This window comes from Somniosus microcephalus, chromosome 1 (assembly GCF_052327205.1).
Source record: "Somniosus microcephalus isolate GS21.2 chromosome 1, FLI_Smic_1.0, whole genome shotgun sequence".
Classification (NCBI taxonomy): domain Eukaryota; kingdom Metazoa; phylum Chordata; class Chondrichthyes; order Squaliformes; family Somniosidae; genus Somniosus; species Somniosus microcephalus.
In genome coordinates this window covers 290644962-290666213 of record NC_140987.1, presented here as the reverse complement: position 1 = coordinate 290666213, position 21252 = coordinate 290644962, and the positions used below count along the sequence as shown (strand labels likewise).

The following is a 21252-nucleotide window of genomic DNA, read 5'->3' as shown; positions in this document are numbered from 1 at the left end:
CAGATAGTCACTACCCACAAGAGAGAGAAATCCTTCTACAATACAGGGTCTAGATAGTCACTACCCACAAGAGAGAGAAATCCTTCTACAATACAGGGGCTAGATAGTCACTACCCACAAGAGAGAGAAATCCTTCTACAATACAGGGGCTAGATAGTCACTACCCACAAGAGAGAGAAATCCCTCTACAATACAGGGTCTAGATAGTCACTACCCACAAGAGAGAGAAATCCTTCTACAATACAGGGTCTAGATAGTCACTACCCACAAGAGAGAGAAATCCCTCTACAATACAGGGGCTAGATAGTCACTACCCACAAGAGAGAGAAATCCTTCTACAATACAGGGGCTAGATAGTCAGTACCCACAAGAGAGAGAAATCCCTCTACAATACAGGGTCTAGATAGTCACTACCCACAAGAGAGAGAAATCCTTCTACAATACAGGGTCCAGATAGTCACTACCCACAAGAGAGAGAAATCCTTCTACAATACAGGGTCTAGATAGTCACTACCCACAAGAGAAAGAAATCCCTCTACAATACAGGGGCTAGATAGTCACTACCCACAAGAGAGAGAAATCCTTCTACAATACAGGGTCTAGATAGTCACTACCCACAAGAGAGAGAAATCCTTCTACAATACAGGGTCTAGATAGTCACTACCCACAAGAGAGAGAAATCCTTCTACAATACAGGGTCTAGATAGTCACTACCCACAAGAGAGAGAAATCCCTCTACAATACAGGGTCTAGATAGTCAGTACCCACAAGAGAGAGAAATCCTTCTATAATACAGGGTCTAGATAGTCACTACCCACAAGAGAGAGAAATCCTTCTACAATACAGGGGCTAGATAGTCACTACCCACAAGAGAGAGAAATCCCTCTACAATACAGGGTCTAGATAGTCACTACCCACAAGAGAGAGAAATCCTTCTATAATACAGGGTCTAGATAGTCACTACCCACAAGAGAGAGAAATCCTTCTACAATACAGGGTCTAGATAGTCAGTACCCACAAGAGAGAGAAATCCCTCTACAATACAGGGTCCAGATAGTCACTACCCACAAGAGAGAGAAATCCCTCTACAATACAGGGTCTAGATAGTCAGTACCCACAAGAGAGAGAAATCCTTCTACAATACAGGGTCTAGATAGTCACTACCCACAAGAGAGAGAAATCCTTCTACAATACAGGGTCTAGATAGTCACTACCCACAAGAGAAAGAAATCCCTCTACAATACAGGGTCTAGGTAGTCACTACCCACAAGAGAGAGAAATCCTTCTACAATACAGGGGCTAGATAGTCACTACCCACAAGAGAGAGAAATCCTTCTACAATACAGGGTCTAGGTAGTCACTACCCACAAGAGAGAGAAATCCCTCTACAATACAGGGTCTAGGTAGTCACTACCCACAAGAGAGAGAAATCCCTCTACAATACAGGGGCTAGATAGTCACTACCCACAAGAGAGAGAAATCCTTCTACAATACAGGGTCTAGATAGTCACTACCCACAAGAGAGAGAAATCCTTCTACAATACAGGGTCTAGATAGTCACTACCCACAAGAGAGAGAAATCCTTCTACAATACAGGGGCTAGATAGTCAGTACCCACAAGAGAGAAATCCTTCTACAATACAGGGTCTAGATAGTCACTACCCACAAGAGAGAGAAATCCTTCTACAATACAGGGTCTAGATAGTCACTACCCACAAGAGAGAGAAATCCCTCTACAATACAGGGGCTAGATAGTCACTACCCACAAGAGAGAAATCCTTCTACAATACAGGGTCTAGATAGTCAGTACCCACAAGAGAGAGAAATCCTTCTACAATACAGGGTCTAGATAGTCACTACCCACAAGAGAGAGAAATCCTTCTACAATACAGGGTCTAGATAGTCACTACCCACAAGAGAGAGAAACCCTTCTACAATACAGGGTCTAGATAGTCACTACCCACAAGAGAGAGAAATCCTTCTACAATACAGGGTCTAGATAGTCACTACCCACAAGAGAGAGAAATCCTTCTACAATACAGGGTCTAGATAGTCACTACCCACAAGAGTGAAATCCCTCTACAATACAGGGGCTAGTCGCTACCCACAAGAGAGAGAAATCCTTCTACAATACAGGGGCTAGATAGTCACTACCCACAAGAGTGAAATCCCTCTACAATACAGGGTCTAGTCACTACCCACAAGAGAGAGAAATCCTTCTACAATACAGGGTCTAGATAGTCACTACCCACAAGAGAGAGAAATCCTTCTACAATACAGGGTCTAGATAGTCACTACCCACAAGAGAAATCCTTCTACAATACAGGGTCTAGATAGTCAGTACCCACAAGAGAGAGAAATCCTTCTACAATACAGGGGCTAGATAGTCAGTACCCACAAGAGAGAGAAATCCTTCTACAATACAGGGTCTAGATAGTCACTACCCACAAGAGAGAGAAATCCTTCTACAATACAGGGGCTAGATAGTCACTACCCACAAGAGAGAGAAATCCTTCTACAATACAGGGGCTAGATAGTCACTACCCACAAGAGAGAGAAATCCTTCTACAATACAGGGTCTAGATAGTCACTACCCACAAGAGAGAGAAATCCCTCTACAATACAGGGTCCAGATAGTCACTACCCACAAGAGAGAGAAATCCTTCTACAATGGAGTCCAGATAGTCACTACCCACAAGAGAGAGAAAAGCTCTACAATACAGGGTCTAGATAGTCACTACCCACAAGAGAGAGAAATCCTTCTACAATACAGGGGCTAGATAGTCAGTACCCACAAGAGAGAGAAATCCTTCTACAATAGAGTCCAGATAGTCAGTACCAGCTGCAAAATAATTTAGCCCCTCCCCCCACACCTTTGATGCAATAGAGCACAATCCTCTTCTGAACATCAGTGGGACACATGCCAGTGAGGCTGATGTATAGATTCCAACTGAAGCTCAGGAAGTACCAGGCAGTCTGGGACCCATTCCTGGAAGCCCACCAGACCCAGACCCAAGAAAGGTCAGTGAGAAGCCACAAAGTACAAACACCACCTAGTACTTTACAGAAAGAGACAATATCTGACCCCTACAATGCCCATCACCACATCTGTAAGACAGTCAATATCCCTGTCACAGCTAAATCACAGGGACCATTGACAAATTATCCTAGTCCCCCAAGACAGCAAGCACACTGTGCTCAGCTTATGCACAATATAGGGACTAGTGTATTTATTCAAATACCAATTCATTCCTCAATGCTGTGACAAACTGTGCAGTGACAAAGATATACAATTTCCTCTCCCCTCCCAGCAAGGGCAAGGTTCATTTAAATGCGCCCAAATTCATGACAAAAATGCTTTTCTGTATAATCTAAGTTTTAAGAGAGAAACAAGCTAAATATGCATACAAAACTCAATTCAACACCTTGACCTCAGCGTCAATCATTATTTGGCTTTTCATTGAATTTGACATCATTAACAAAATTTTGTTTAATAAAATAGCTCAACAAATACATATGCACATGGAAAATGGCAGTGGTCTGAGGTTATCGCATAGGTCAGCACTGGGAGAACTATATTATTTTTGCCACCCAGATCAGCAACAGGAATGACTGGGTCAAGTACAGTATAGCTTAGATATAATCTTGCGATGGTCCCTGTGATTTGGTTGGGTTTAGGAATGTTACAAATATGGTGATGGCCATGTAGAGCATTGCCCTTTATGAAACACTTGGGAGGGGTTTGTTAGATCAAGAACCTGAGCACCTACGATAGCCATTAAAAGAAAATTGGAATCAAACTTTGAAACAGATGCTTAACTTAACTGTTCTTTATCTTGCTTCAGCCGCTACATGGCAGTGAGGCTTTTGGCACCCAATCTGGGATTTCATTCGACTTTTCCGCAAATATCATATGCAACAACTTTTCTAGATGTCGCATGCAGTGCCATCCTTCTTGAGTGGAGACAGAATGGGGATGGGTCCAATACTAAACATATTTGACTCATCCAGCAGACCTGGTAACCCATTTACAAATCATGAACCTTGGAGCAGGTCTAATTTGCATCTCCAGCAAGTGAACTAGGACTAGCGATGGAGACAAGAGGCTGGATTTTAATTCAGGGGCGGGCTGGGGTCATGCAATCCGTATTTCGTGTTATCCACCCGAATCTAAATCGATGTGGGAGATTGATGTGATTTTAACTTAATTGGCCAATTGAGTTCCAACGTGTGGGAACTCATGGCAAATGAGTTTTTCCAGTCTGAAAGTCACCTCCGACGACGTCATCATTGCTGCTGCATTTAAGGTCTGCAACAAGCCTTGCTTCTTCTGCAGACTGCCAACCTTTTGGCCTTTCAAGCTACAGGGACCTGGAGAAAGAATGACCAGCCAGAGAGCTAGGGCTGCTCCAAGGTTTGATGACGTTGCCTTGCAGGCTTTAGTTGAGGGAGCAGGAGCTCATAAAGAGGTGCTCTTCCCTTCTTCAGGGAGGAAGGAGCCTCCCCAGCAGACCAAGGCTGTGTGGATCCAGGTGGCAGAGGAGGTCAACTCATTATCAGTAACCCGCAGAACCTGGATTCAATGCAGGAAGAGATTTCATGACCTTCTGCGCACTAGAAAAGTGAGTATGAATTTCCCATCACCCTCAATCTGATCCCCATTGCCTTTCCTCACCAGCACTCAGCTTTAGCAATCTCTTCCTCCACATCCCACTTGACACTGACATCCATGCACCCTTACGCATTCCCTCTCTCTCTATGGTCACATTCATCTAACTATTCGACTATGCAGCCCTCACACTCCCTATCACTGTGATGCTATGAAAACAACTGACAACACACAGAGAGGGCCCTTGGTCTTGCCACCTCACTCCATCTTTGTCTCCTTTGAAGTATCTATGCTATGCAATCTCTACACTCACTCCTTCATTCTCACTCAACCTCCACTTGTCTCCCTCATTGCAGGAAAAGAGAGCTCACAATAAGTGAGAAAGAGCGAGGACAGGAGGAGGGCCACCCTCAGTAGCCCACCTCACCCCCTGGGAGGAGGCGGTCCTGGAGATCGTAGGAGTGGAGGAAGATGCGCAAGTGGGGGATGGACAGGGGGTGCATCACAGCAAGCTGGTGACAGAATAGTTTTCCATCTCTCTCATTGACATTGCATGAGTCACTGATAATGATTCTGAAGCTCTAACAGATGGACTTATGATCATCTGCAATATGCAATGTGCATGTAACCTTGGCATCACATCTCTGACTCTTTCCTTTACTCCCCCACAGGACCATCGCAAGCACCCGTCCCCACTAGCTGGGAGGAACAGCATGAGCCTCAAGACTCCTCAGAGGAAGCTGCAACCTCTGAGGGCGCAGCGTCAGCAGAATTCACCGCACCCAGCACCAGCACAGACACTCACACCTCAGTGGGACCTTCGGGACATAGAGTACTGTTGTCACCTGGTGTATCACAGCTAACAAGTGAGCATCAGCAGATTGTGGAGACAGGGACAGCAGTGGAGAGTCCTAGTCGGAGGGTGCAGGACTCTGCCAGCTCGGCTCAGCTGCATGTCGACCCTCTGCCTCTGGATCCATCCATAAGATCAGCGGTGCTGGAACTCCAGGGACAGATGCAGGAGTCTCTGGCAGGTTTTGTCTCCAGGGTCGCTGCGAGTGTGGAGCGAATGGAGGAGTTCATAGCGAACATGAGCAGAGCCTTTGTGGAGTCATTGGCGCATGAACGCATCACCATGGAAAGGATGGCAACCTCCATGGAGATGATAAGTCGCCAGAGTGAAGAAAACATGGTGAGTGTTCAGAATAAAATGACATCTCTGGAGGAGCGATGGTCATCTATTGAGCAGAGAAACCAGACCTTCATGGAAGTCCTTCTGAGTAGCACTGCCAGTGCAGATACGGGTCCTGAAAGGATTCGCAAATTTCATGTCTCCCCTGAAGATTTACTTCTGGCTTATTGGAGAAACCCTGGCTGGACTGAGTTTAAAATCCAGGGCCCAACAAGATGGCTACGGTCAACCTCATGGCCAAGGCCTGCAAAGTTCAGGTTTGGACTGACAAAGGAGGAATGTTCCAGAAATTAGAAGGCAGACAGGCCTTCTGCATTTATGTATGAGAAGCAAACAGTGGCATTCGGGCCTCTGATTAAAACCCATCAAGGCCGTTTGCACAGATAATCAACAGATAATAGCTGCATTCAGATCTTCGTTAGCTGGCTTCAACACTGTTTGGAAACGATCAACGGGGCATTAAAACTGGAATGGCCCCATCACAAGACCAGTTACACAAAGGAAAACACTTATGGGACGTTTAAAGACCGATTAACCGGCCATCCAGGTCGATGGGCCCAGATCGGTTTCCTTTGTATCATCTTCAACACGTCCAGGTCATACAAAGAAACAGGCTGATCTGGCGAGTGATAAGGGCTCCCAGAAAGGGGTATAAGTAGTCCCTCAGGAAGCCACATCTCTCTCTCTCTCGCCTGGACTCCGGTGCCCTGCCTTACCATCAAGAAGATCGACAATGAAGAGCCCGTCCAGGGAAGCAGGATACCGACAGTTAGCTTTGAATCACTGGGGTATCTCTGCTCTGGGCGGTGAAAACCCTAAATACATCGGCAGGCAACGGGGCACGGAGCAGGCGTTCTAACATCCGAGACTGGTGAGTATAAACTTACTGGCCCATCGCAAGACAACTTAGATAGGTGTAAAGGGTGGGAGTTAAGGGGATTGCTAAAATTGTCATTTTAGTCATTTTCCCTCGATGTGTCCCTTTCTCCTTCCCCCGCTAAGTGTAATTGTGTTACATACATAGTGATTTTCTCTGTATAGTGTTTAATTTTCTCTATTTTTAATAAACATTGGTTTTCTTTGCACCAAACCACTGGTCTCGTTTTGTTTATATCGCTGCTCATAATAAGTCCAGTGGTCAGAACCAGAGGGGAAGCGATTCGAACCGCATGGGGCTGGAGCAGCTCAGATACGCCTGACTGGCCAGACACAAACCCCAAACCAAAACCCCCTACAGTCCCCATGGCCCCCCTGATGTGCAGCAAGGTGCTTTCAAGCCACTTGCAAGCGCTGACAGGGACCTGACCCATGAGAGGGAAATTGGTGGCAGACATCAAGGAAGTGGGGGCTCCTCTCCAAGCGCTCACACTTCCATGCCACTGCAGAGCCCCACCAGAGTCCACACCCATCTGAGATCGGCGTCTCAACCCCTGCACAGCCGCAAGAGCAGCAGACTGTTGCCGAGCCCTCACAGGTTCGCAACCCCAGAGGACGCCCGCCAAAGGTGTCGAGACAGGAGCAGCAGGAAAGTGAGCAAGGGGCCTCCATATCTGCTGAAGCCACAGGGGAAGCACCACAGAGAAGCACGCGTAAGAGAAAGATATTGCACAAATAGTCACAAGGGTAGTCACTTGGGTGAAATTTGATGTTTTCTGTGAAAAAGCCATCAGATGAATAATGTAAATAAAAAATCTGATGGCTACTGCTGTAGTTGTAGCATGTGTCATTTCGCGAATGAGACTTTCACATTGAGGGCTTAGGATTACTTGCAATTGTCAGTATGGTGGTCAAATTGCTAGGAATCCACTGGTCCTTGGCCATTGTCGATGCTCAGGTAAGAAGCTGCGAGGCAAAAGTGCTTGATTGGCTAGGCTAAGCAAATCTGGCCAAGATGAGTGCGTTCCTTGCATCCCGGACAGCAATGTTCTAGCGTACTGCTGCCGCTGGTTGATGGGCCTCTGCAAGATGTTTCTTTTCGCTCTCCTCCTCCTCCTCCTCATCTGAGGAGGATATGTGACCAGCCACTTGGTCCTCAGGCATCTGCAAGCCACGACGCTGTGCCATGTTGTGAAGTGCACAGCAAACCACGACGATTCTGGAGACCCTGGCTGCTGAGTACTGCAGGGCTCCACCTGATCTATCCAGGCATCTGAAGCACATCTTCAGCAAACCGATGGTTTGCTCGATTATGGCTCTGGTGGACATGTGACTGGAGCTGTCTCAGCTTTGTTGGATGGGCTCCTCAACAGCATCATGAGCCATGTCTTCAGGGGATAGCCCTTGTCTCCAAGTAGCCATCCGTTAAGTTGGTCTGGCGGACTGAATAGCGGAGGCACACTAGACTGGCGCAGTATGAGGGAGTCATGACAACTGCCAGGGTACTTGGCACAAACATGCAAAATTTCCTTCTTGTGGTCACACACCAGCTGAACATTAAGGGAGTGGAAGCCCTTGCGGTTGACAAAAATACCTGGAATGCGATGGGTTGCCTTAAGGGCCACATGTGTACAGTCAACGACGCCCTGCGCCCTTGGAAAGCCTGCCAGATTAGCTAACGCGCCGTGACACTTGCTTGATCCTTGGTGAAATAGATGTGATTGTGCGTGATTTTAAAGAGGGCATCGGTTACCTGCGTGATGCAAGTGTGTGCGGCCGCCTGGGAGATGCCGCTGATGTCTGCTGCTGATCCCTGGAATGAGCCTGAGGCAAAAAAGTTGAGTGCGGTGGTGACTGACGGCCACTGGTAAGGGTTGTCCACCTGGTCCTCTGGCGTGCAGGTGTTGTTGCAGCATTGCGCAGGTGTCACCCACTGCCTCTCGCAAAAGTCGGAGCCGCCTTTGGCACTGCTGCTCAGACATGTTGAGGTAGCTGACCCTGTGTCTGTGGACCCTGTTTGGGGGGTATCTCCTGCGCCGACGGGCTTCCATGCACTGGCCCCTTCTGGCCTGTGCAGCTTCAGGTGGGTGAGCAGCAGCTTGGCACTCTTGTTGTTGCTGCTGTTGTTGGTGCTGCTGCTGTTGGTTCTGCTGTTGTTCCTGGTTCTGCAGGTGCCACAGCTGGTCTTCGTCCTCATCTAATGTCCAGAAGTGAAGGAAATAAATGGCTCCCATGCTTCTGGTATATGCCTCAGTTGAGGAAGCGCTCAGTGAAGGTGGTGAGGGGTTTCCCAGGAGGTCACACTGGAGATGGGTGTCAAGCTCCAAACTTCCACAGCTGTGGTTATGCCTTCTAAAAGTTCCCCCAGACCCAAGACTACAAAGTCCTGCCACCTGCAAATGATGGCTGATCAATTCTCCTCTTTAATGGTTGACCTGCAGCTGATAGTCAGCAATCCAATTGTGCTCCCGCCAGGTTTCACCGTCGTGTTTCAGAACAGGCATGTTTCACGTGGGAAAAGGGTTAAAATCGCTAAGGCCTTTCAAAATAGCATTATAGAGGCAATTTAGTGCTTGTTAAGGGCCTTAACGGCCTATCCCACCACTTGAAGGCAGGACGGAGACGGGACCATTAGACACAAATTAATGAAAATTGCTTGGAGGCGGGATGGAAGTGGGGTTGGGCCCGCCCGCCAGTTTTTGCAATTTTAACCCCCCACACGCCTCCAATCCCGCCTCCGCGGCCCAATGAAAATCCGGCCCAAGATATCATCCTCCAGTTCACTGATTTCCCCGTTGTTGAAGCATTTGTGTTTTTTTGTCTACTGCTGACAAACATTGTTCACCAAACCAGGCAAATGAGCCAATATACATGTCTAACTGCTTAGATAGCACATATATGATCTGAGCATTTTGGCTATCAAATGCCAGTCTAAGATAAACATCTTGCTCAAGATCATTGCAATTGGCCCAGTTATACAGCTAATCATTAGATTTGGTATTCCTGTCACGACATCAACGGAAAGTTACTTGAACTCAAACCGAGCACTGCTCTGAACTCTTGGGTGATCAGGGGAGTTGATGCATGACGGAAGTCAGCATTACTTCTAGCTGTGGAGTGATCCAGCTAGTTGAGTACATCAGGAATTGTGAACAGCATAGTGCGCCACCATGGTCTGACTTCTTGCTTCCAGCCAATTCAGTGACGAGCTCCATTCTGTCGCTCGTGTTTGACGAGACAAATATGAAAATCAGATGGATAGTAAACTACAGGAAACTTTGGTTGAATGTCCGGAAACCTCGATCCACCGGCAGAAATCAGGAGCCGTTTTGTTAGGTTTTTTCTTCTCGTGGCTTTTTTTTCCTTCTCGTGGCTTTTTTTTCCAACAGTCAGGCTCTGCAAAGTCTCTCTGAAGCTGTTGCTAAGCTACAGAGACACTTCCAAGGTACAGGCCGACTGTTTAGAAGCTGTTGCTAAGCAACAGTGTTTGTTGCCAGATACGGAGCTGAAAACCTCCGTATGCTTCAACATTAGCGCTGGTTTGTCCGGCAGTTTTGATAGATCAGCAACAGCTCGGTCCCATCGGTGCCGGATATCACAAAGTTTCCTGTATAGTCAAAAGGGAATTTCTCCTCCTTCAGGAACCATTTCATATTAAAATGCCTACACATGTTGCCATCCTTACTACCATCACCCCTGGGAGGGGGAAAAAAGGATTTCTCCTCACAGGACCGGGCGTTCAGCTAGTTGGTTCTGTAACATCAGTGGAAAGCAAAGCAAGTGGCCTCAATGAACTGTTTGGTGGCATTTATAGCCTGTATGAACCTCATGAGTCAGCCCACACACATAGCTGCACCCGAAAGAGTATGGGTCTTGGATGAGCTAACAAAAGAAAAATCAATTGTAAATACAATGCTCCAAGAAAAACAATTCACCTATTTAGGTTCAAAATAAAATAAAAATTAACAGGACAGATTTGAATTGACACAGCTACAGTTAGGGACACTATTTTGAACATGGGAAAACAACAGTAAATTATACCCACCCATTGTCAGAGGTAATTTTCCAGACAAGATATGGTACAGAAATACATATTTTTCCATTTAATATTGCATGATGCTTTATTTAGGGAATGCTATGAAGAAATAGCCCTATCTCCGCCTCTATCATGCTCTTAAATTTGTCATTACAGTATATGTACTCTTAACTCACAATAGCTTAATTTGAATTTAAGGGCTAAATCTCCACATTGCTGGGTTATTTATGTTACTTAATTCAAACTATTCGGGTTGATTTTAAATACTTGCCAGATGTGTCAAAAAACATTAATGAGCCACATCTCGAGTAAAGCATCACGCAATATTAAATGGAAAAATACAATCCAGGTTTCAAACACAGCCTCCTGTTACAACTCAATCTTGGGGCTACAACATAGGCACAAGTGGCACAGTTTTTTTTTAAAATTTGAACTTTGAATTGAATTGCCAAAAATATGAGCATGTTACATTCTGTCCAGCCAATCCATTTTTCCAATGTATCCCCCCCATCCCCTCCCTTCATGTATTGCATTGGTTGAGGGAATGTCCTATCTCAGCTTCTATCATGCTCTTAAATTTGTCATTACAGGGCTAAATTTCCACATTGCTGGGTTATTCATGTTACTTAATTCAAACTATTGAATAATAGATTGTTTTAAGTACAAAATAACAGCCAAATTGTCATAAGTAGACTGTTGTAATGGCAATGAAAGATTACTTTCACAAGTGAGATGAGCCTTGCACTGTCCTTAATTATACAGGAGGCTAGAGTCCACCCAACTGCTGATCTTGAAGCTACTCAATCCCACAAGTGACTTTTATGCTCCTATAGTAGAAAGTCTAAATCAAGTGTACTTGTATTGCATTTTATACAGAAATGGAGGGCAAAGTGTTTCACACACACACACACACACAAAAAAGGAACAGAACTTCTCTGAAGCAACACTGTAAAGACGGAAGACGTGGCAGTGGAGGTCAGAGGAGAAAGTGAGACCAAGAACATTGACTGATGGCCGAATAAAAAAATGGAGCTAAAAAAAAGGCAAGAGACAATAACTCAATAGCAAAATATTGCGGATGCTGGAAATCTGAAATAACAACAGAAAATGCTGGAAAAACTCAGCAGGTCAGGCCGCATCAAGGAGAGAGAAACAGAGTCAATGTTTCGGGTCGAGGACCCTTCGTCAGAACTGGAAAAGGTTAGAGAAGAGAGATTTTTAAGCAGGGGCAGGGAGGAGGGGAGTAAAGAACAAAGGGAAGGTCAGTGATAGGATGGAAGGCAGGAGAGATTGACTGACAAAAGGGATGATGGTGCAAGGCAAAAGGAGATGGTAATGGGACAAGTTAAGAAACAAAAGATGACTCTAGATGAGGTGTGAATGATGATGGCAGCATCATTAACAGCTACCATGTGAGAAAACGAGAAAAAAATTAAAAAATATGAAGAAATACAGGGGCCGAGGTTATGGTCTGAAATTGTTGAACTCGATGTTAAGTCCAGAAGGCTGTAAAGTGCCTAATAGAAAGATGAGGTGCTGTTCCTCGAGCTTACACTGTTCCAACGAAGCTCAACGTAAGAGGCCGAGGACGGAGAGATCAGAGTGGAAGTGAGGATTAAAGTGACAGGCGACCGGAAGCCTGGGGTCATGCTTGTGGACTGAACAGAGGTGAAGAGACAATGGCCTAGAAATTCAGTGCCCTTAGCGCCGATTTTGCGGCGCTAGAGGGCCTAGCGCTGCAATTGGCGCCGGCGCCTAAATTGCCTGGGGCCCTTCCGCCGCGGTAGAGCTGCGCCGGCACCGATGACGTCATCGGTGTGCGCAGCGTCCCGGTTGCCATGCCGACGGGCCCCAGCGCCAAAATTCAGTTGCGGCCGCCTCGCCCGTGGCAGCCGCAACTAAGACTCTGGCAACAGAGTCCAACATGTTTTTGCGCCGGCGCATTAAAGGCCCCGCGGCGGCCGGCCGCTTTCCCGCCTGGCCGCAGCTCCCTCCCCGGACTTCCCCCCCCCCCCCCGGAACAGAAGCAAGCCCGGCACTTGTCCGAGGTGCCGGGCTCATTTTTAAAAAGATTTTCGCGGGCCGCGGCCGGGTGCAGGCAGCTCCTCCTTAAGGGAAGGAGGAGGCCTGCACTTCCCGAACCTGCCGCACCGCAGCGGGCGCCGCAGCGCCGGAATAGCGCCGAAATTCAGCGCGTTGCGCCAGTTTTCAGGCGCAAACAGCTCTCAGCAGCGCCGGCAGCCGTTTGGGCGCAGAACTATTGAATTTTGGGCCCGACCAGCGCGACTTAGCTCCGGCACGAACTTCCGGCGCTAAAGCCCTGGCTGCGCCAAAACTCAATTTCTAGGCCAGTAACTATTGGTTATACTTGCAAGAAATGAAGGCGAGTGGCCTAGGCTTTCTACTCATCTACTGTATTTCACCAGCCCTGGGGTCATTACCATACAAGACGAAGACTACCTGGGGCCCTATTGCTGCAAAGAGGTTGCCTGCGTGCTGCCTGCGAATAACAAAATTTTAGAAAAACTTTTCTTACCCGATGGTCCCTGTACAGGGCTAAGCTCTTAGTGCATTTGCATAGGCCTCTCTTCAGGTGTACCCTCTGCAGTCTTTTGAACACTGGACACCATCTGTGCAAATGGTGGAGGCAGTGTTTCCCTCATCTGAATTAGATAGCATGCACCTGCCCACATATGGATGGGTAAAGTTTCTCAATACCACTGGCCCACAGAAAGCAGTGAGAAGCTGCAGATGCATTTTGGTGGCTTTCTGGCTCAAGCTGCCCAGGTCAGAGAGAAAACAACATGGCTGGCTGGTGGGGGAGGGGAAGATGGCATAAAGTCTAGCCCACTATCTGAAGAAATGAAATAAACAAGGTTTTCTCAGGTGCAGGAACCACTATTCTTGGAAGTTTAACATGCCCCTCCCTTGTAAATTCTTTCACCCGAGTTAGGCCCCTCCTACACCACAAATCTTACTCGAATAGATATTACAATTGGACTTTTGTCAGCCAGGCCACTCTCAGAAGTCTCTTAATATTGAAACCCATCGTTGTCAAAAGTTCCTGGTATCCACAGTGCGATCAGTTAGTCAAACAAGAACAACATTGTCCATGCAGGCAGAGTGGCTGAGAAAGATAATTAAATTCAATGTCTAAATCTGGAATAATAGATTTTTCCAATTATAAGGATCATGATTAGTTTATAATTAAAGGCATGTTAAGGATGGATTCACTGGGAGTCACAGGATTTGCAAATAGGGAGGGAAGTATGGCTGATGTAACATACCAAATGCTACTTAGCAGCCAAGTTACTTATGCTGGCCACCCACCTCAAGTTAATATTATTTGCATCATACTGTATTGGGTCTTGTGATTGGAAGCACATGGTCCAAAGGCATATTATTCAACAATCAGAAACTAGAGCCCTCCTGAACTTCCTGCAAGTCTTCAATAAAGTTTTTCTTTTCTAATGGGTTATGTTCCACTTTCATTCTTCACCAATTACAAATTTTCCTTCCACCATAACAAATTACACAAAAGCAAAAGAAAAATTCTCCCAAATACAGCTCCAAACTCACCCTTTTCTACACTCCTGAAAAAAGAGGGTTACATTAGATTGGGGTATTGCGATGACAGATGTTCTCCAGGACTGAGAGGAGGGCAAATAATATCAAGTTATCAGGATACAAAAAGGTACACAAAATGCTGGTAATAAAGAGATTAATTGGGTTGTAAGCAGGTTTAGATAAATAGTGAAAATGGTACATATTTAATGTGAAGTGCTGTGTTACGGACAATGTGCCAGGCAATTCAAATGACACGCATTCAATGTGACTCTGTGGAAGTGGGAGGAAACCCCATCACAAGAGGCGTGCTGGATTTACTGGGACAGAAGGAGTGGAACCAAGTTACGGCAGTGCAAAGGTGGGTCAGTGCAAAGTGGAGAGACAGTAGGGAAGAATAGAGTGATCAACTGTTGAGCAGGACATGAGGTAGTGCACTGTTTTCAAAGCATATCAACAGCACTTGCTGCATAACCTGCTGGCACGCAAGGGAGATTATAACTGCAGAACTGCCTTTAAAGAAATATGTGTAGTGTATGTGCTTTAAGTCAGAACTACTTTTTACAGCTCCGGTATACTGTAGTACCGGCAGTAACCACACCGGTATATAAGCTGTGCGCATGCCTCTGTACTCCAGTCTTGAGATTGCCCTCCTCCAGTAAAGACCTGTTATTTGTTTATGTACAGCATCCGTGTAATTATTTATCCACTGAACCACGGATCTAACAAGATGCATTGCAAATCTTCATACTGAATTAATGAGTGCAGGCAATGTTGTAGCAAGTGTACAATGTTGCAAGTGTCGAGACAAATATGGTTATATTGTAAGCAGTCAGAGTGGAGCTGATATTGATGATCCAAGTGGGACATTTGAAGAGTTTCTTCAGACTGAATGCTTTTAAAAAATATTAAGTTTGAGATGGATTAATAAAATCAGGAAATAGTGATTAAATTGACTTAAAAAAAACTTCAATAATACTAGAATGACATTATCACAGTAATTGCAGCAGATTGCTTCTTTCACATGAATGAAAGTGTACAATCAGCAATAAAATTGCTGTACTAAGTAAGTCTAGAAGGCACTTTGGCAGCAAGATGAAAAGGACTCGTGCAATGAGAGGTGGTGACGTGCAATGCCCACCGAAGCAGTGTGCCATTTTCTCCATCACAATCCTGACAATAACCCTAATCTCCCGAGCTGGAGTTTAGGAGGTATTCTTGCTATTGCTGCACTTCACTCAAGTCAGGGAAACAGTGGGTGTCCTTTTAATGTTGCACAACAGAACCATATTACGCATCCCGGAGATTTGGACTGAGAGAACCCTGAGCAGTTTCTCCCACAACCTAGATCCATTTGAGACTCCCAGCAGACATTCCACTAGGTGACTGATCTGCGTGCACCATTTGGTGATATATCCCAGTCACATGCCATCACGCAGAGTTGCCACTGAGGCCCACTGTCCCAGGTCCAGTGGCAGATAGCTCAGAGTATATCATGTCTGCACTTGATACAGGTTCCTGGTCTCCCTTTTGGAGTAGGGCAACAAAAGGAGCCATTAGCAGTTCTTTAATTTATGCCCTGACCGGTCCTCAATGCCTGGGAGGTGAGTCAGGAGAAAGAAGTGCAACCATAAACAGGCCTTCTTGATTACAAATTCAGGGGCAGGAACCATTGCAGCATTTTTGTCCCTCCCTAGCCCAGGGGTGCAGATTCCGATTACTACCCAGCTGAGATCAGTTAACGTGCCAGATACGAGGGAGTCAAACCTGGGACCCTCTTGTCACTGCGGCTCAGTATACCGGGCACTGCCTCTATTCATTCAACCATTAGGGGACCAGTCACTTCTGAATTTAGACCATTTAGGAGGAGTACATTTGAAATTAGAAAGCTTTTGTATTACCAGCCTGCATTTTCTAGCAAGTTGCGGAGAATTGCTTGTGGTACTGAGCAGTTGTAATAGCCCATTCCAATGTAAGACCTCCAGATTTTATTCTTGCTTGCAATCTTGTGTAGACTGGCAAGGATTTCATTTTCACCTAAGGGGGAAAAAAACAAAAAAGTCGAATCTACTAATCTCACTTAAAGGTTACAAACAAAGTTATTAAAATACCACAATGTGGTAATGAAAGAAAATCAAAAAAAGCTGGTAAATTGTGGTCAAGTGTGCATTCAGCATTTTGCACATTCTAGTTAAATAAACCTCAGCTTATGAATATATTTTGGCAAAACAAAATAGACTTCAGCTTCCCCTCCCCCTTGAATGATGGCTTCAACTCAAGCCACAGTTATCTCCAAAAACAACAGCACTGAATAAAATGAACAACCTTTTTACAAATTTGAAATAAACTAGTTTAAGTTTCAATATTGACACTATTAAGACTGGTTGTTAGCTATCCCATCATAGCTGGTTAATGCAATCATCATCAAGTCTTGGATGAATTACAACTTTCTCCAGCTCAATATTCAGAAGACCAAAGTTACAGTCTCCAGCTGCCACTGCTCCCTTGCCACTGCTTTCGTCCCCTTCCCAGCCACTCAGGCAGAACTCGCCTCTCCAGACACCAAGTTTGAGCTTTCAAACCCGACATGCCACCCATCGCAGACTTGTACATGCCTCAAGCCACATCTGGACTCTTACTATTGTGCTCCTTGCTGGCCACACATCCTCACGAAACTCCAAACTTATCCAAACATTCTGCTGCGCATATCCAGTCATAGTCCTGGCTGCCCATCGCCCGCCCTTATGAATGACATTGGCTGTCTGTTAAAATCAGGGTAAATAGGGGCTTTGTAGCATGATCCAGGTAGCAAATGTAGAATGAATGAATTTGGTGTTCTGTATATGACTTCACCATTCGGAAGGGTCTACAATTCAACGTTAAGAGGCACATGTGCAATGCCCCCATCAGTGATTAATTTCAACCGCATATACTAGAATAGGAAGCATTAGCAGAGTAAGATTTTAATTAAGGAACTGCTGAGGCAAAATATTCCAAATGTTAGCCGAGAATCATAGAATAGTACGGCACAGAAGGAGGCCATTCGGCCCATTGAGTCCGCGCCAGCTCTTTCGAAGAGCAATCCAGTTAGTCCCACTCCACTGCTCTTTACCCATAGCACTGCAATTTTTTCTCCTTCAAGTATTTATCCAATTCCCTTTTGAAAACTACTATTGAATCTGTATCCACCACCCTATCAGGCAGTGAATTCCAAATCCCAAATACATCACAATGACGAAGCTGGTATCGACAGAAAAATAAAACGCCATCGCATGGGGGTTCATTAATTAATATAGGAGGGGGAAAAAACACCAAAGAATGGAAAATCCCAGCAGACAGCGATTTACACAGGCATTGGTAAGAAAACTCTCCACTTGATTTCTCCCCAAACTGGTTATTTGAGTGCAAGTTTTTAAAAATTCATTTACGTGATATGGGCACCACTGGGAAACCCAGCATTTATTGCCCATCACAAATTGCTAGGCCATTTGAGAGTCAACCACATTGCTGAGGGTCTGGAGTCACATATAGGCCAGACCGGGTAAGGACGGCAGATTTCCTTCCCCAAAGGACATTTGTGAACCAGGTGGGTTTTTATGACAATCCGATAGTTTCATGGTCACCATTACTGATACTAGCTTTTTATTCCAGATTCATTTAATTGAATTTAAATTCCCCAGCTGCCGTGGTGGGATTTGACTTCCTCTCTGGATTATTAGTCCAGGCCTCTGGATTATTTGTCCAGTAACATTACCACTATGCCACCTTTCCCATAAGTATTTACCATAGTATCACAGAGCCAATTCACAGATCTTGGCTGGCCTAGAGAATAGTTTGCATTAGAGGACAGTCACACAAACTTTATTTAAAATGAGATTTTGTAATTTAAGGGGAAAAAATGGATAGAAGATTACAGATCACTTAACACAATATTCTAACATAGTAAGCATCTTTCACAGTATCTAACCAGAACAGTCCAGATGTTAACTGGCCTGTTGAGTATTTCCAGCATTTTCTGTAGTCTAGTGTGAGTACGTTTTGTTCAAAGTTCTTCACATTGGTGCACAATGTTTTTATAATGTAAAATGTGACAGTGGCACATGTATTTCCTATCAGACACACTTCAAAAAAAGTACAAAGGAACTCAACTCAGAATACAAAGTACCAGGGTCAGAATGTCTGCAGTCTCTTAACTGATCTCACTAAATAATTAAGACTCTGTAGCTTTAAGAGGGAAAGATCTATAATTTAGCAGAATAATACATGGCATTTGACAAAGTTCTGACCTTGCGCCTTACCAAAGCCTCCCCACGCCTGGCTACAAATCCCATCACCTGCCCTGCGCAAACCGCATCCTAATCACATTGTCTCTTTGCCTATTCCTGTGCCACCTTCTCTTTCAAATGCCTCACCTTGTTCTAGCTCTCTTGCCTCTCCTTTAGAATCCTTGTTCTCTGCTGCCCCCAAGCAAGTTTACCCCCTCCTTTCTTCCCTCAGCCTTTGCATTGCAAAGTAATGTTAATCTTCACCTCATCTCCCCTTGCTCGTTCTCTTCTGAACCCATCGCCCTCCATATAAACTCTCCCGCTCATATTCGTGATCACTACTGGACCTCGCCATCTCCTGTGGTCTTGATCATTGAAGAGGCTATCTAGACCACTTCCTTGTATTCCTCATCACCCATATCCTTCAACCCCACCCCTCTGTATCGGCCCCTGGAAGAACCCTACCCCAGGTCGCTTACAACTGCACTTTTAAACTCCCAAATGCCTAGCCTTTGGCACTCCATTCACCATAACCTCCTCTGCAGCTCTCATGCTCAGCCACTCCCTCACTTCCACCTTTTGATGCCCTTGTCGCCAGAAAAACCTACACTGTCTCCCATCCCTGTTGTTCTCCTTGGCACATCCCACATTCTCTCTCTTCCTGATCAGACTGTAACCGATCAGACTGTAGCCAGAGCATCTGTTCAACGTCTTCTCTTTCCACTGCCAAACCGTGACCTCACAAATTTCTTCCCCCCTGCCCCCCACACATCCTCCCTTCTTCCAGATCCATCCTTGATCACCTCTTCCTCAGCTACATGCTGCCACTTGGCAACATCTTCAGCAGATACGAGGCCAGCTTCCACGTGTATGCAGGGGACACCCAATTCCACCAACCTACTAACTCTCTCCTCCGCCTTTGTGTGGTCGTGATTACTTGTCTGACATCCAGTCTTCGATGAACTGCAATTTCCTCCAGCTCAGCATTGGGAAGACCAAAGCCATGATCTTTGACCTCCGCCACAAACTCCATCCCCCTCCCCAGCCACTGTCTTGATCTGAACCGGACTGTTTGCAACCTCGGCATCGTACTCGACTGAGCTGAGCTTGTGACACCATTTCCTCCCAATACAACGACGACCTTCACCTGTGTAACATTACTCACTTCCGCTCTTACTACAGCCCATATGCTGCTGGAGCCTCCACACATGCTGTTTCCACCTCCAGATTCAATTATTCCAGTGCTCTTTTAGCTGAACTCCCATCTTCCACCTCCACAAACTTCAGCTCACTGAAAACTCTGAAAAAGCCTGGCACACAATAAACTATCCTACCAACTTGCACCTACATGAAACACAAGACTTGTATGACGTTGAAGGAACTAATAAATTATCTGACACGGAATAGTTTCTGTTTCACCTGCATTAATTCCCAGTGCTTCAAAGTGTTGTTTCCATTGTGCCTGGTCAGAAACAGGCACAATGGCACAGACCAAAATTTTTTATAAATATGCTCTCCAAATGAATGGCAAGTAGTTCCGACGATACTTTAGTTACCTTCACCTGTGAAACCAACGTATTTCTCACCTTGTGGGAATGCCTGCTGTACCTCCTTCTGGTAGCAACACCACCAGGAAATTGCACTTTGTTCTGAGGGAACTGAAGCGGGAACAATACTGTCCCAGTTGCGCAGCACGAGGGGAAGAGACATCTTGAACAAGTGCTGCGGAGGGCTTTCTGCCTTTAATTTGGTCAAGAGACACGTGGCCAGGGTTCCAACATGAGAAACAGCTGTTGGCCAGAGTTCTAGGGGTGGAGTTTCTGCTCGCTCTCGCTGGCTCTTTTGGCACAATTGCCCGGAAAAAAGTGTAACCTGCACAAAAAATCGCGGAATTTTAAGCGTGAATCGAGTCTCTGCGCGATTCTAGAAAAACATCGCGCCAGAAGCCGGCCCCACTCAGAAAACTGACCGTGCACCCAGGATGAATTAATCACCGTTCGGGAGTTTCCGCTAATTGCGCTGGTTTGCAGGCCTTCCAGGAGGCTCCTAAAATTAAACTAGGTCTTCTGGGCGCAAGGACACCAATTGGACTTTGAATGTAATTTAAGAAACTGACTGTTGTACCCCACTACAACGAGTAAATGGTTCTGTATAGCTTTTTTTTTTAAAGTCATGTTCAGTAGTTTAAAATCGAGTTACTCACAGGTGCTGAATTGACACGGATTAAAAATGCTTATTTTTTGTGATCATTTCAGCTGTATTAATCAAACTGCACCAAGTTATCGCTTTTAAAATAGATCATGGAATTTTATTTTAAAAATAGCAAGAATGTATTTTAAAAATTACATTTTAAAACACTGCTTGATTGCGCTGGTTCATGGCAGGTTTTGCATTTGTTGAAATGCAAATGAGTTTGAACGGAAACGCAAGATAAAAATACACACTTCAAAACTGGCGCAATTTGTGCTCGGTTCGCCGATTGCGCCCAAACGGAAACTATACCCCCCCAGCCCAATGTCTTGCTTCTGAAATCACTGGTGGTCAGAAGCTGCACATTGATCTATCATGGGGCCGCCCACATTGGTGAAGATCATCAGACCCTCTAAGGTGTGCGGTTGCGTGCCTGCGCACTAACCCTCGAGCTGCCGCGCGGTTAAATTGAATTGCCGCGCAGAGCCGGACAGCAGCTGGAGCGGGGGAACGGCCCGAT

At 45.6% G+C, this 21252-nt stretch overlaps 1 protein-coding gene across 4 annotated transcripts in view; it reads right to left on the bottom strand.

Moving 5' to 3' along the window:
• The window catches only part of gldc (glycine dehydrogenase (decarboxylating)), a 146138-nt gene extending 125475 nt beyond the window's left edge, over window positions 1-20663 (bottom strand). The window contains exons 1-2 of one of the 4 annotated variants that reach the window (XR_015079117.1): window positions 20129-20663; window positions 16179-16314 (exon numbers count right to left, since the gene is read on the bottom strand). Coding sequence is in view for 3 of the 4 variants with exons in the window: in XM_085993828.1 (XP_085849954.1) it covers window positions 16179-16314; window positions 20129-20252 (260 nt within the window). In the remaining variant the exon portion in view is untranslated. The remainder of the gene's footprint in view (window positions 1-16178; window positions 16315-20128) is intronic. The other 3 variants (XM_085993828.1, XM_085993818.1, XM_085993809.1) reach the window with 3 other exon arrangements.
• Between the last annotated feature and the right edge of the window lie 589 nt (window positions 20664-21252).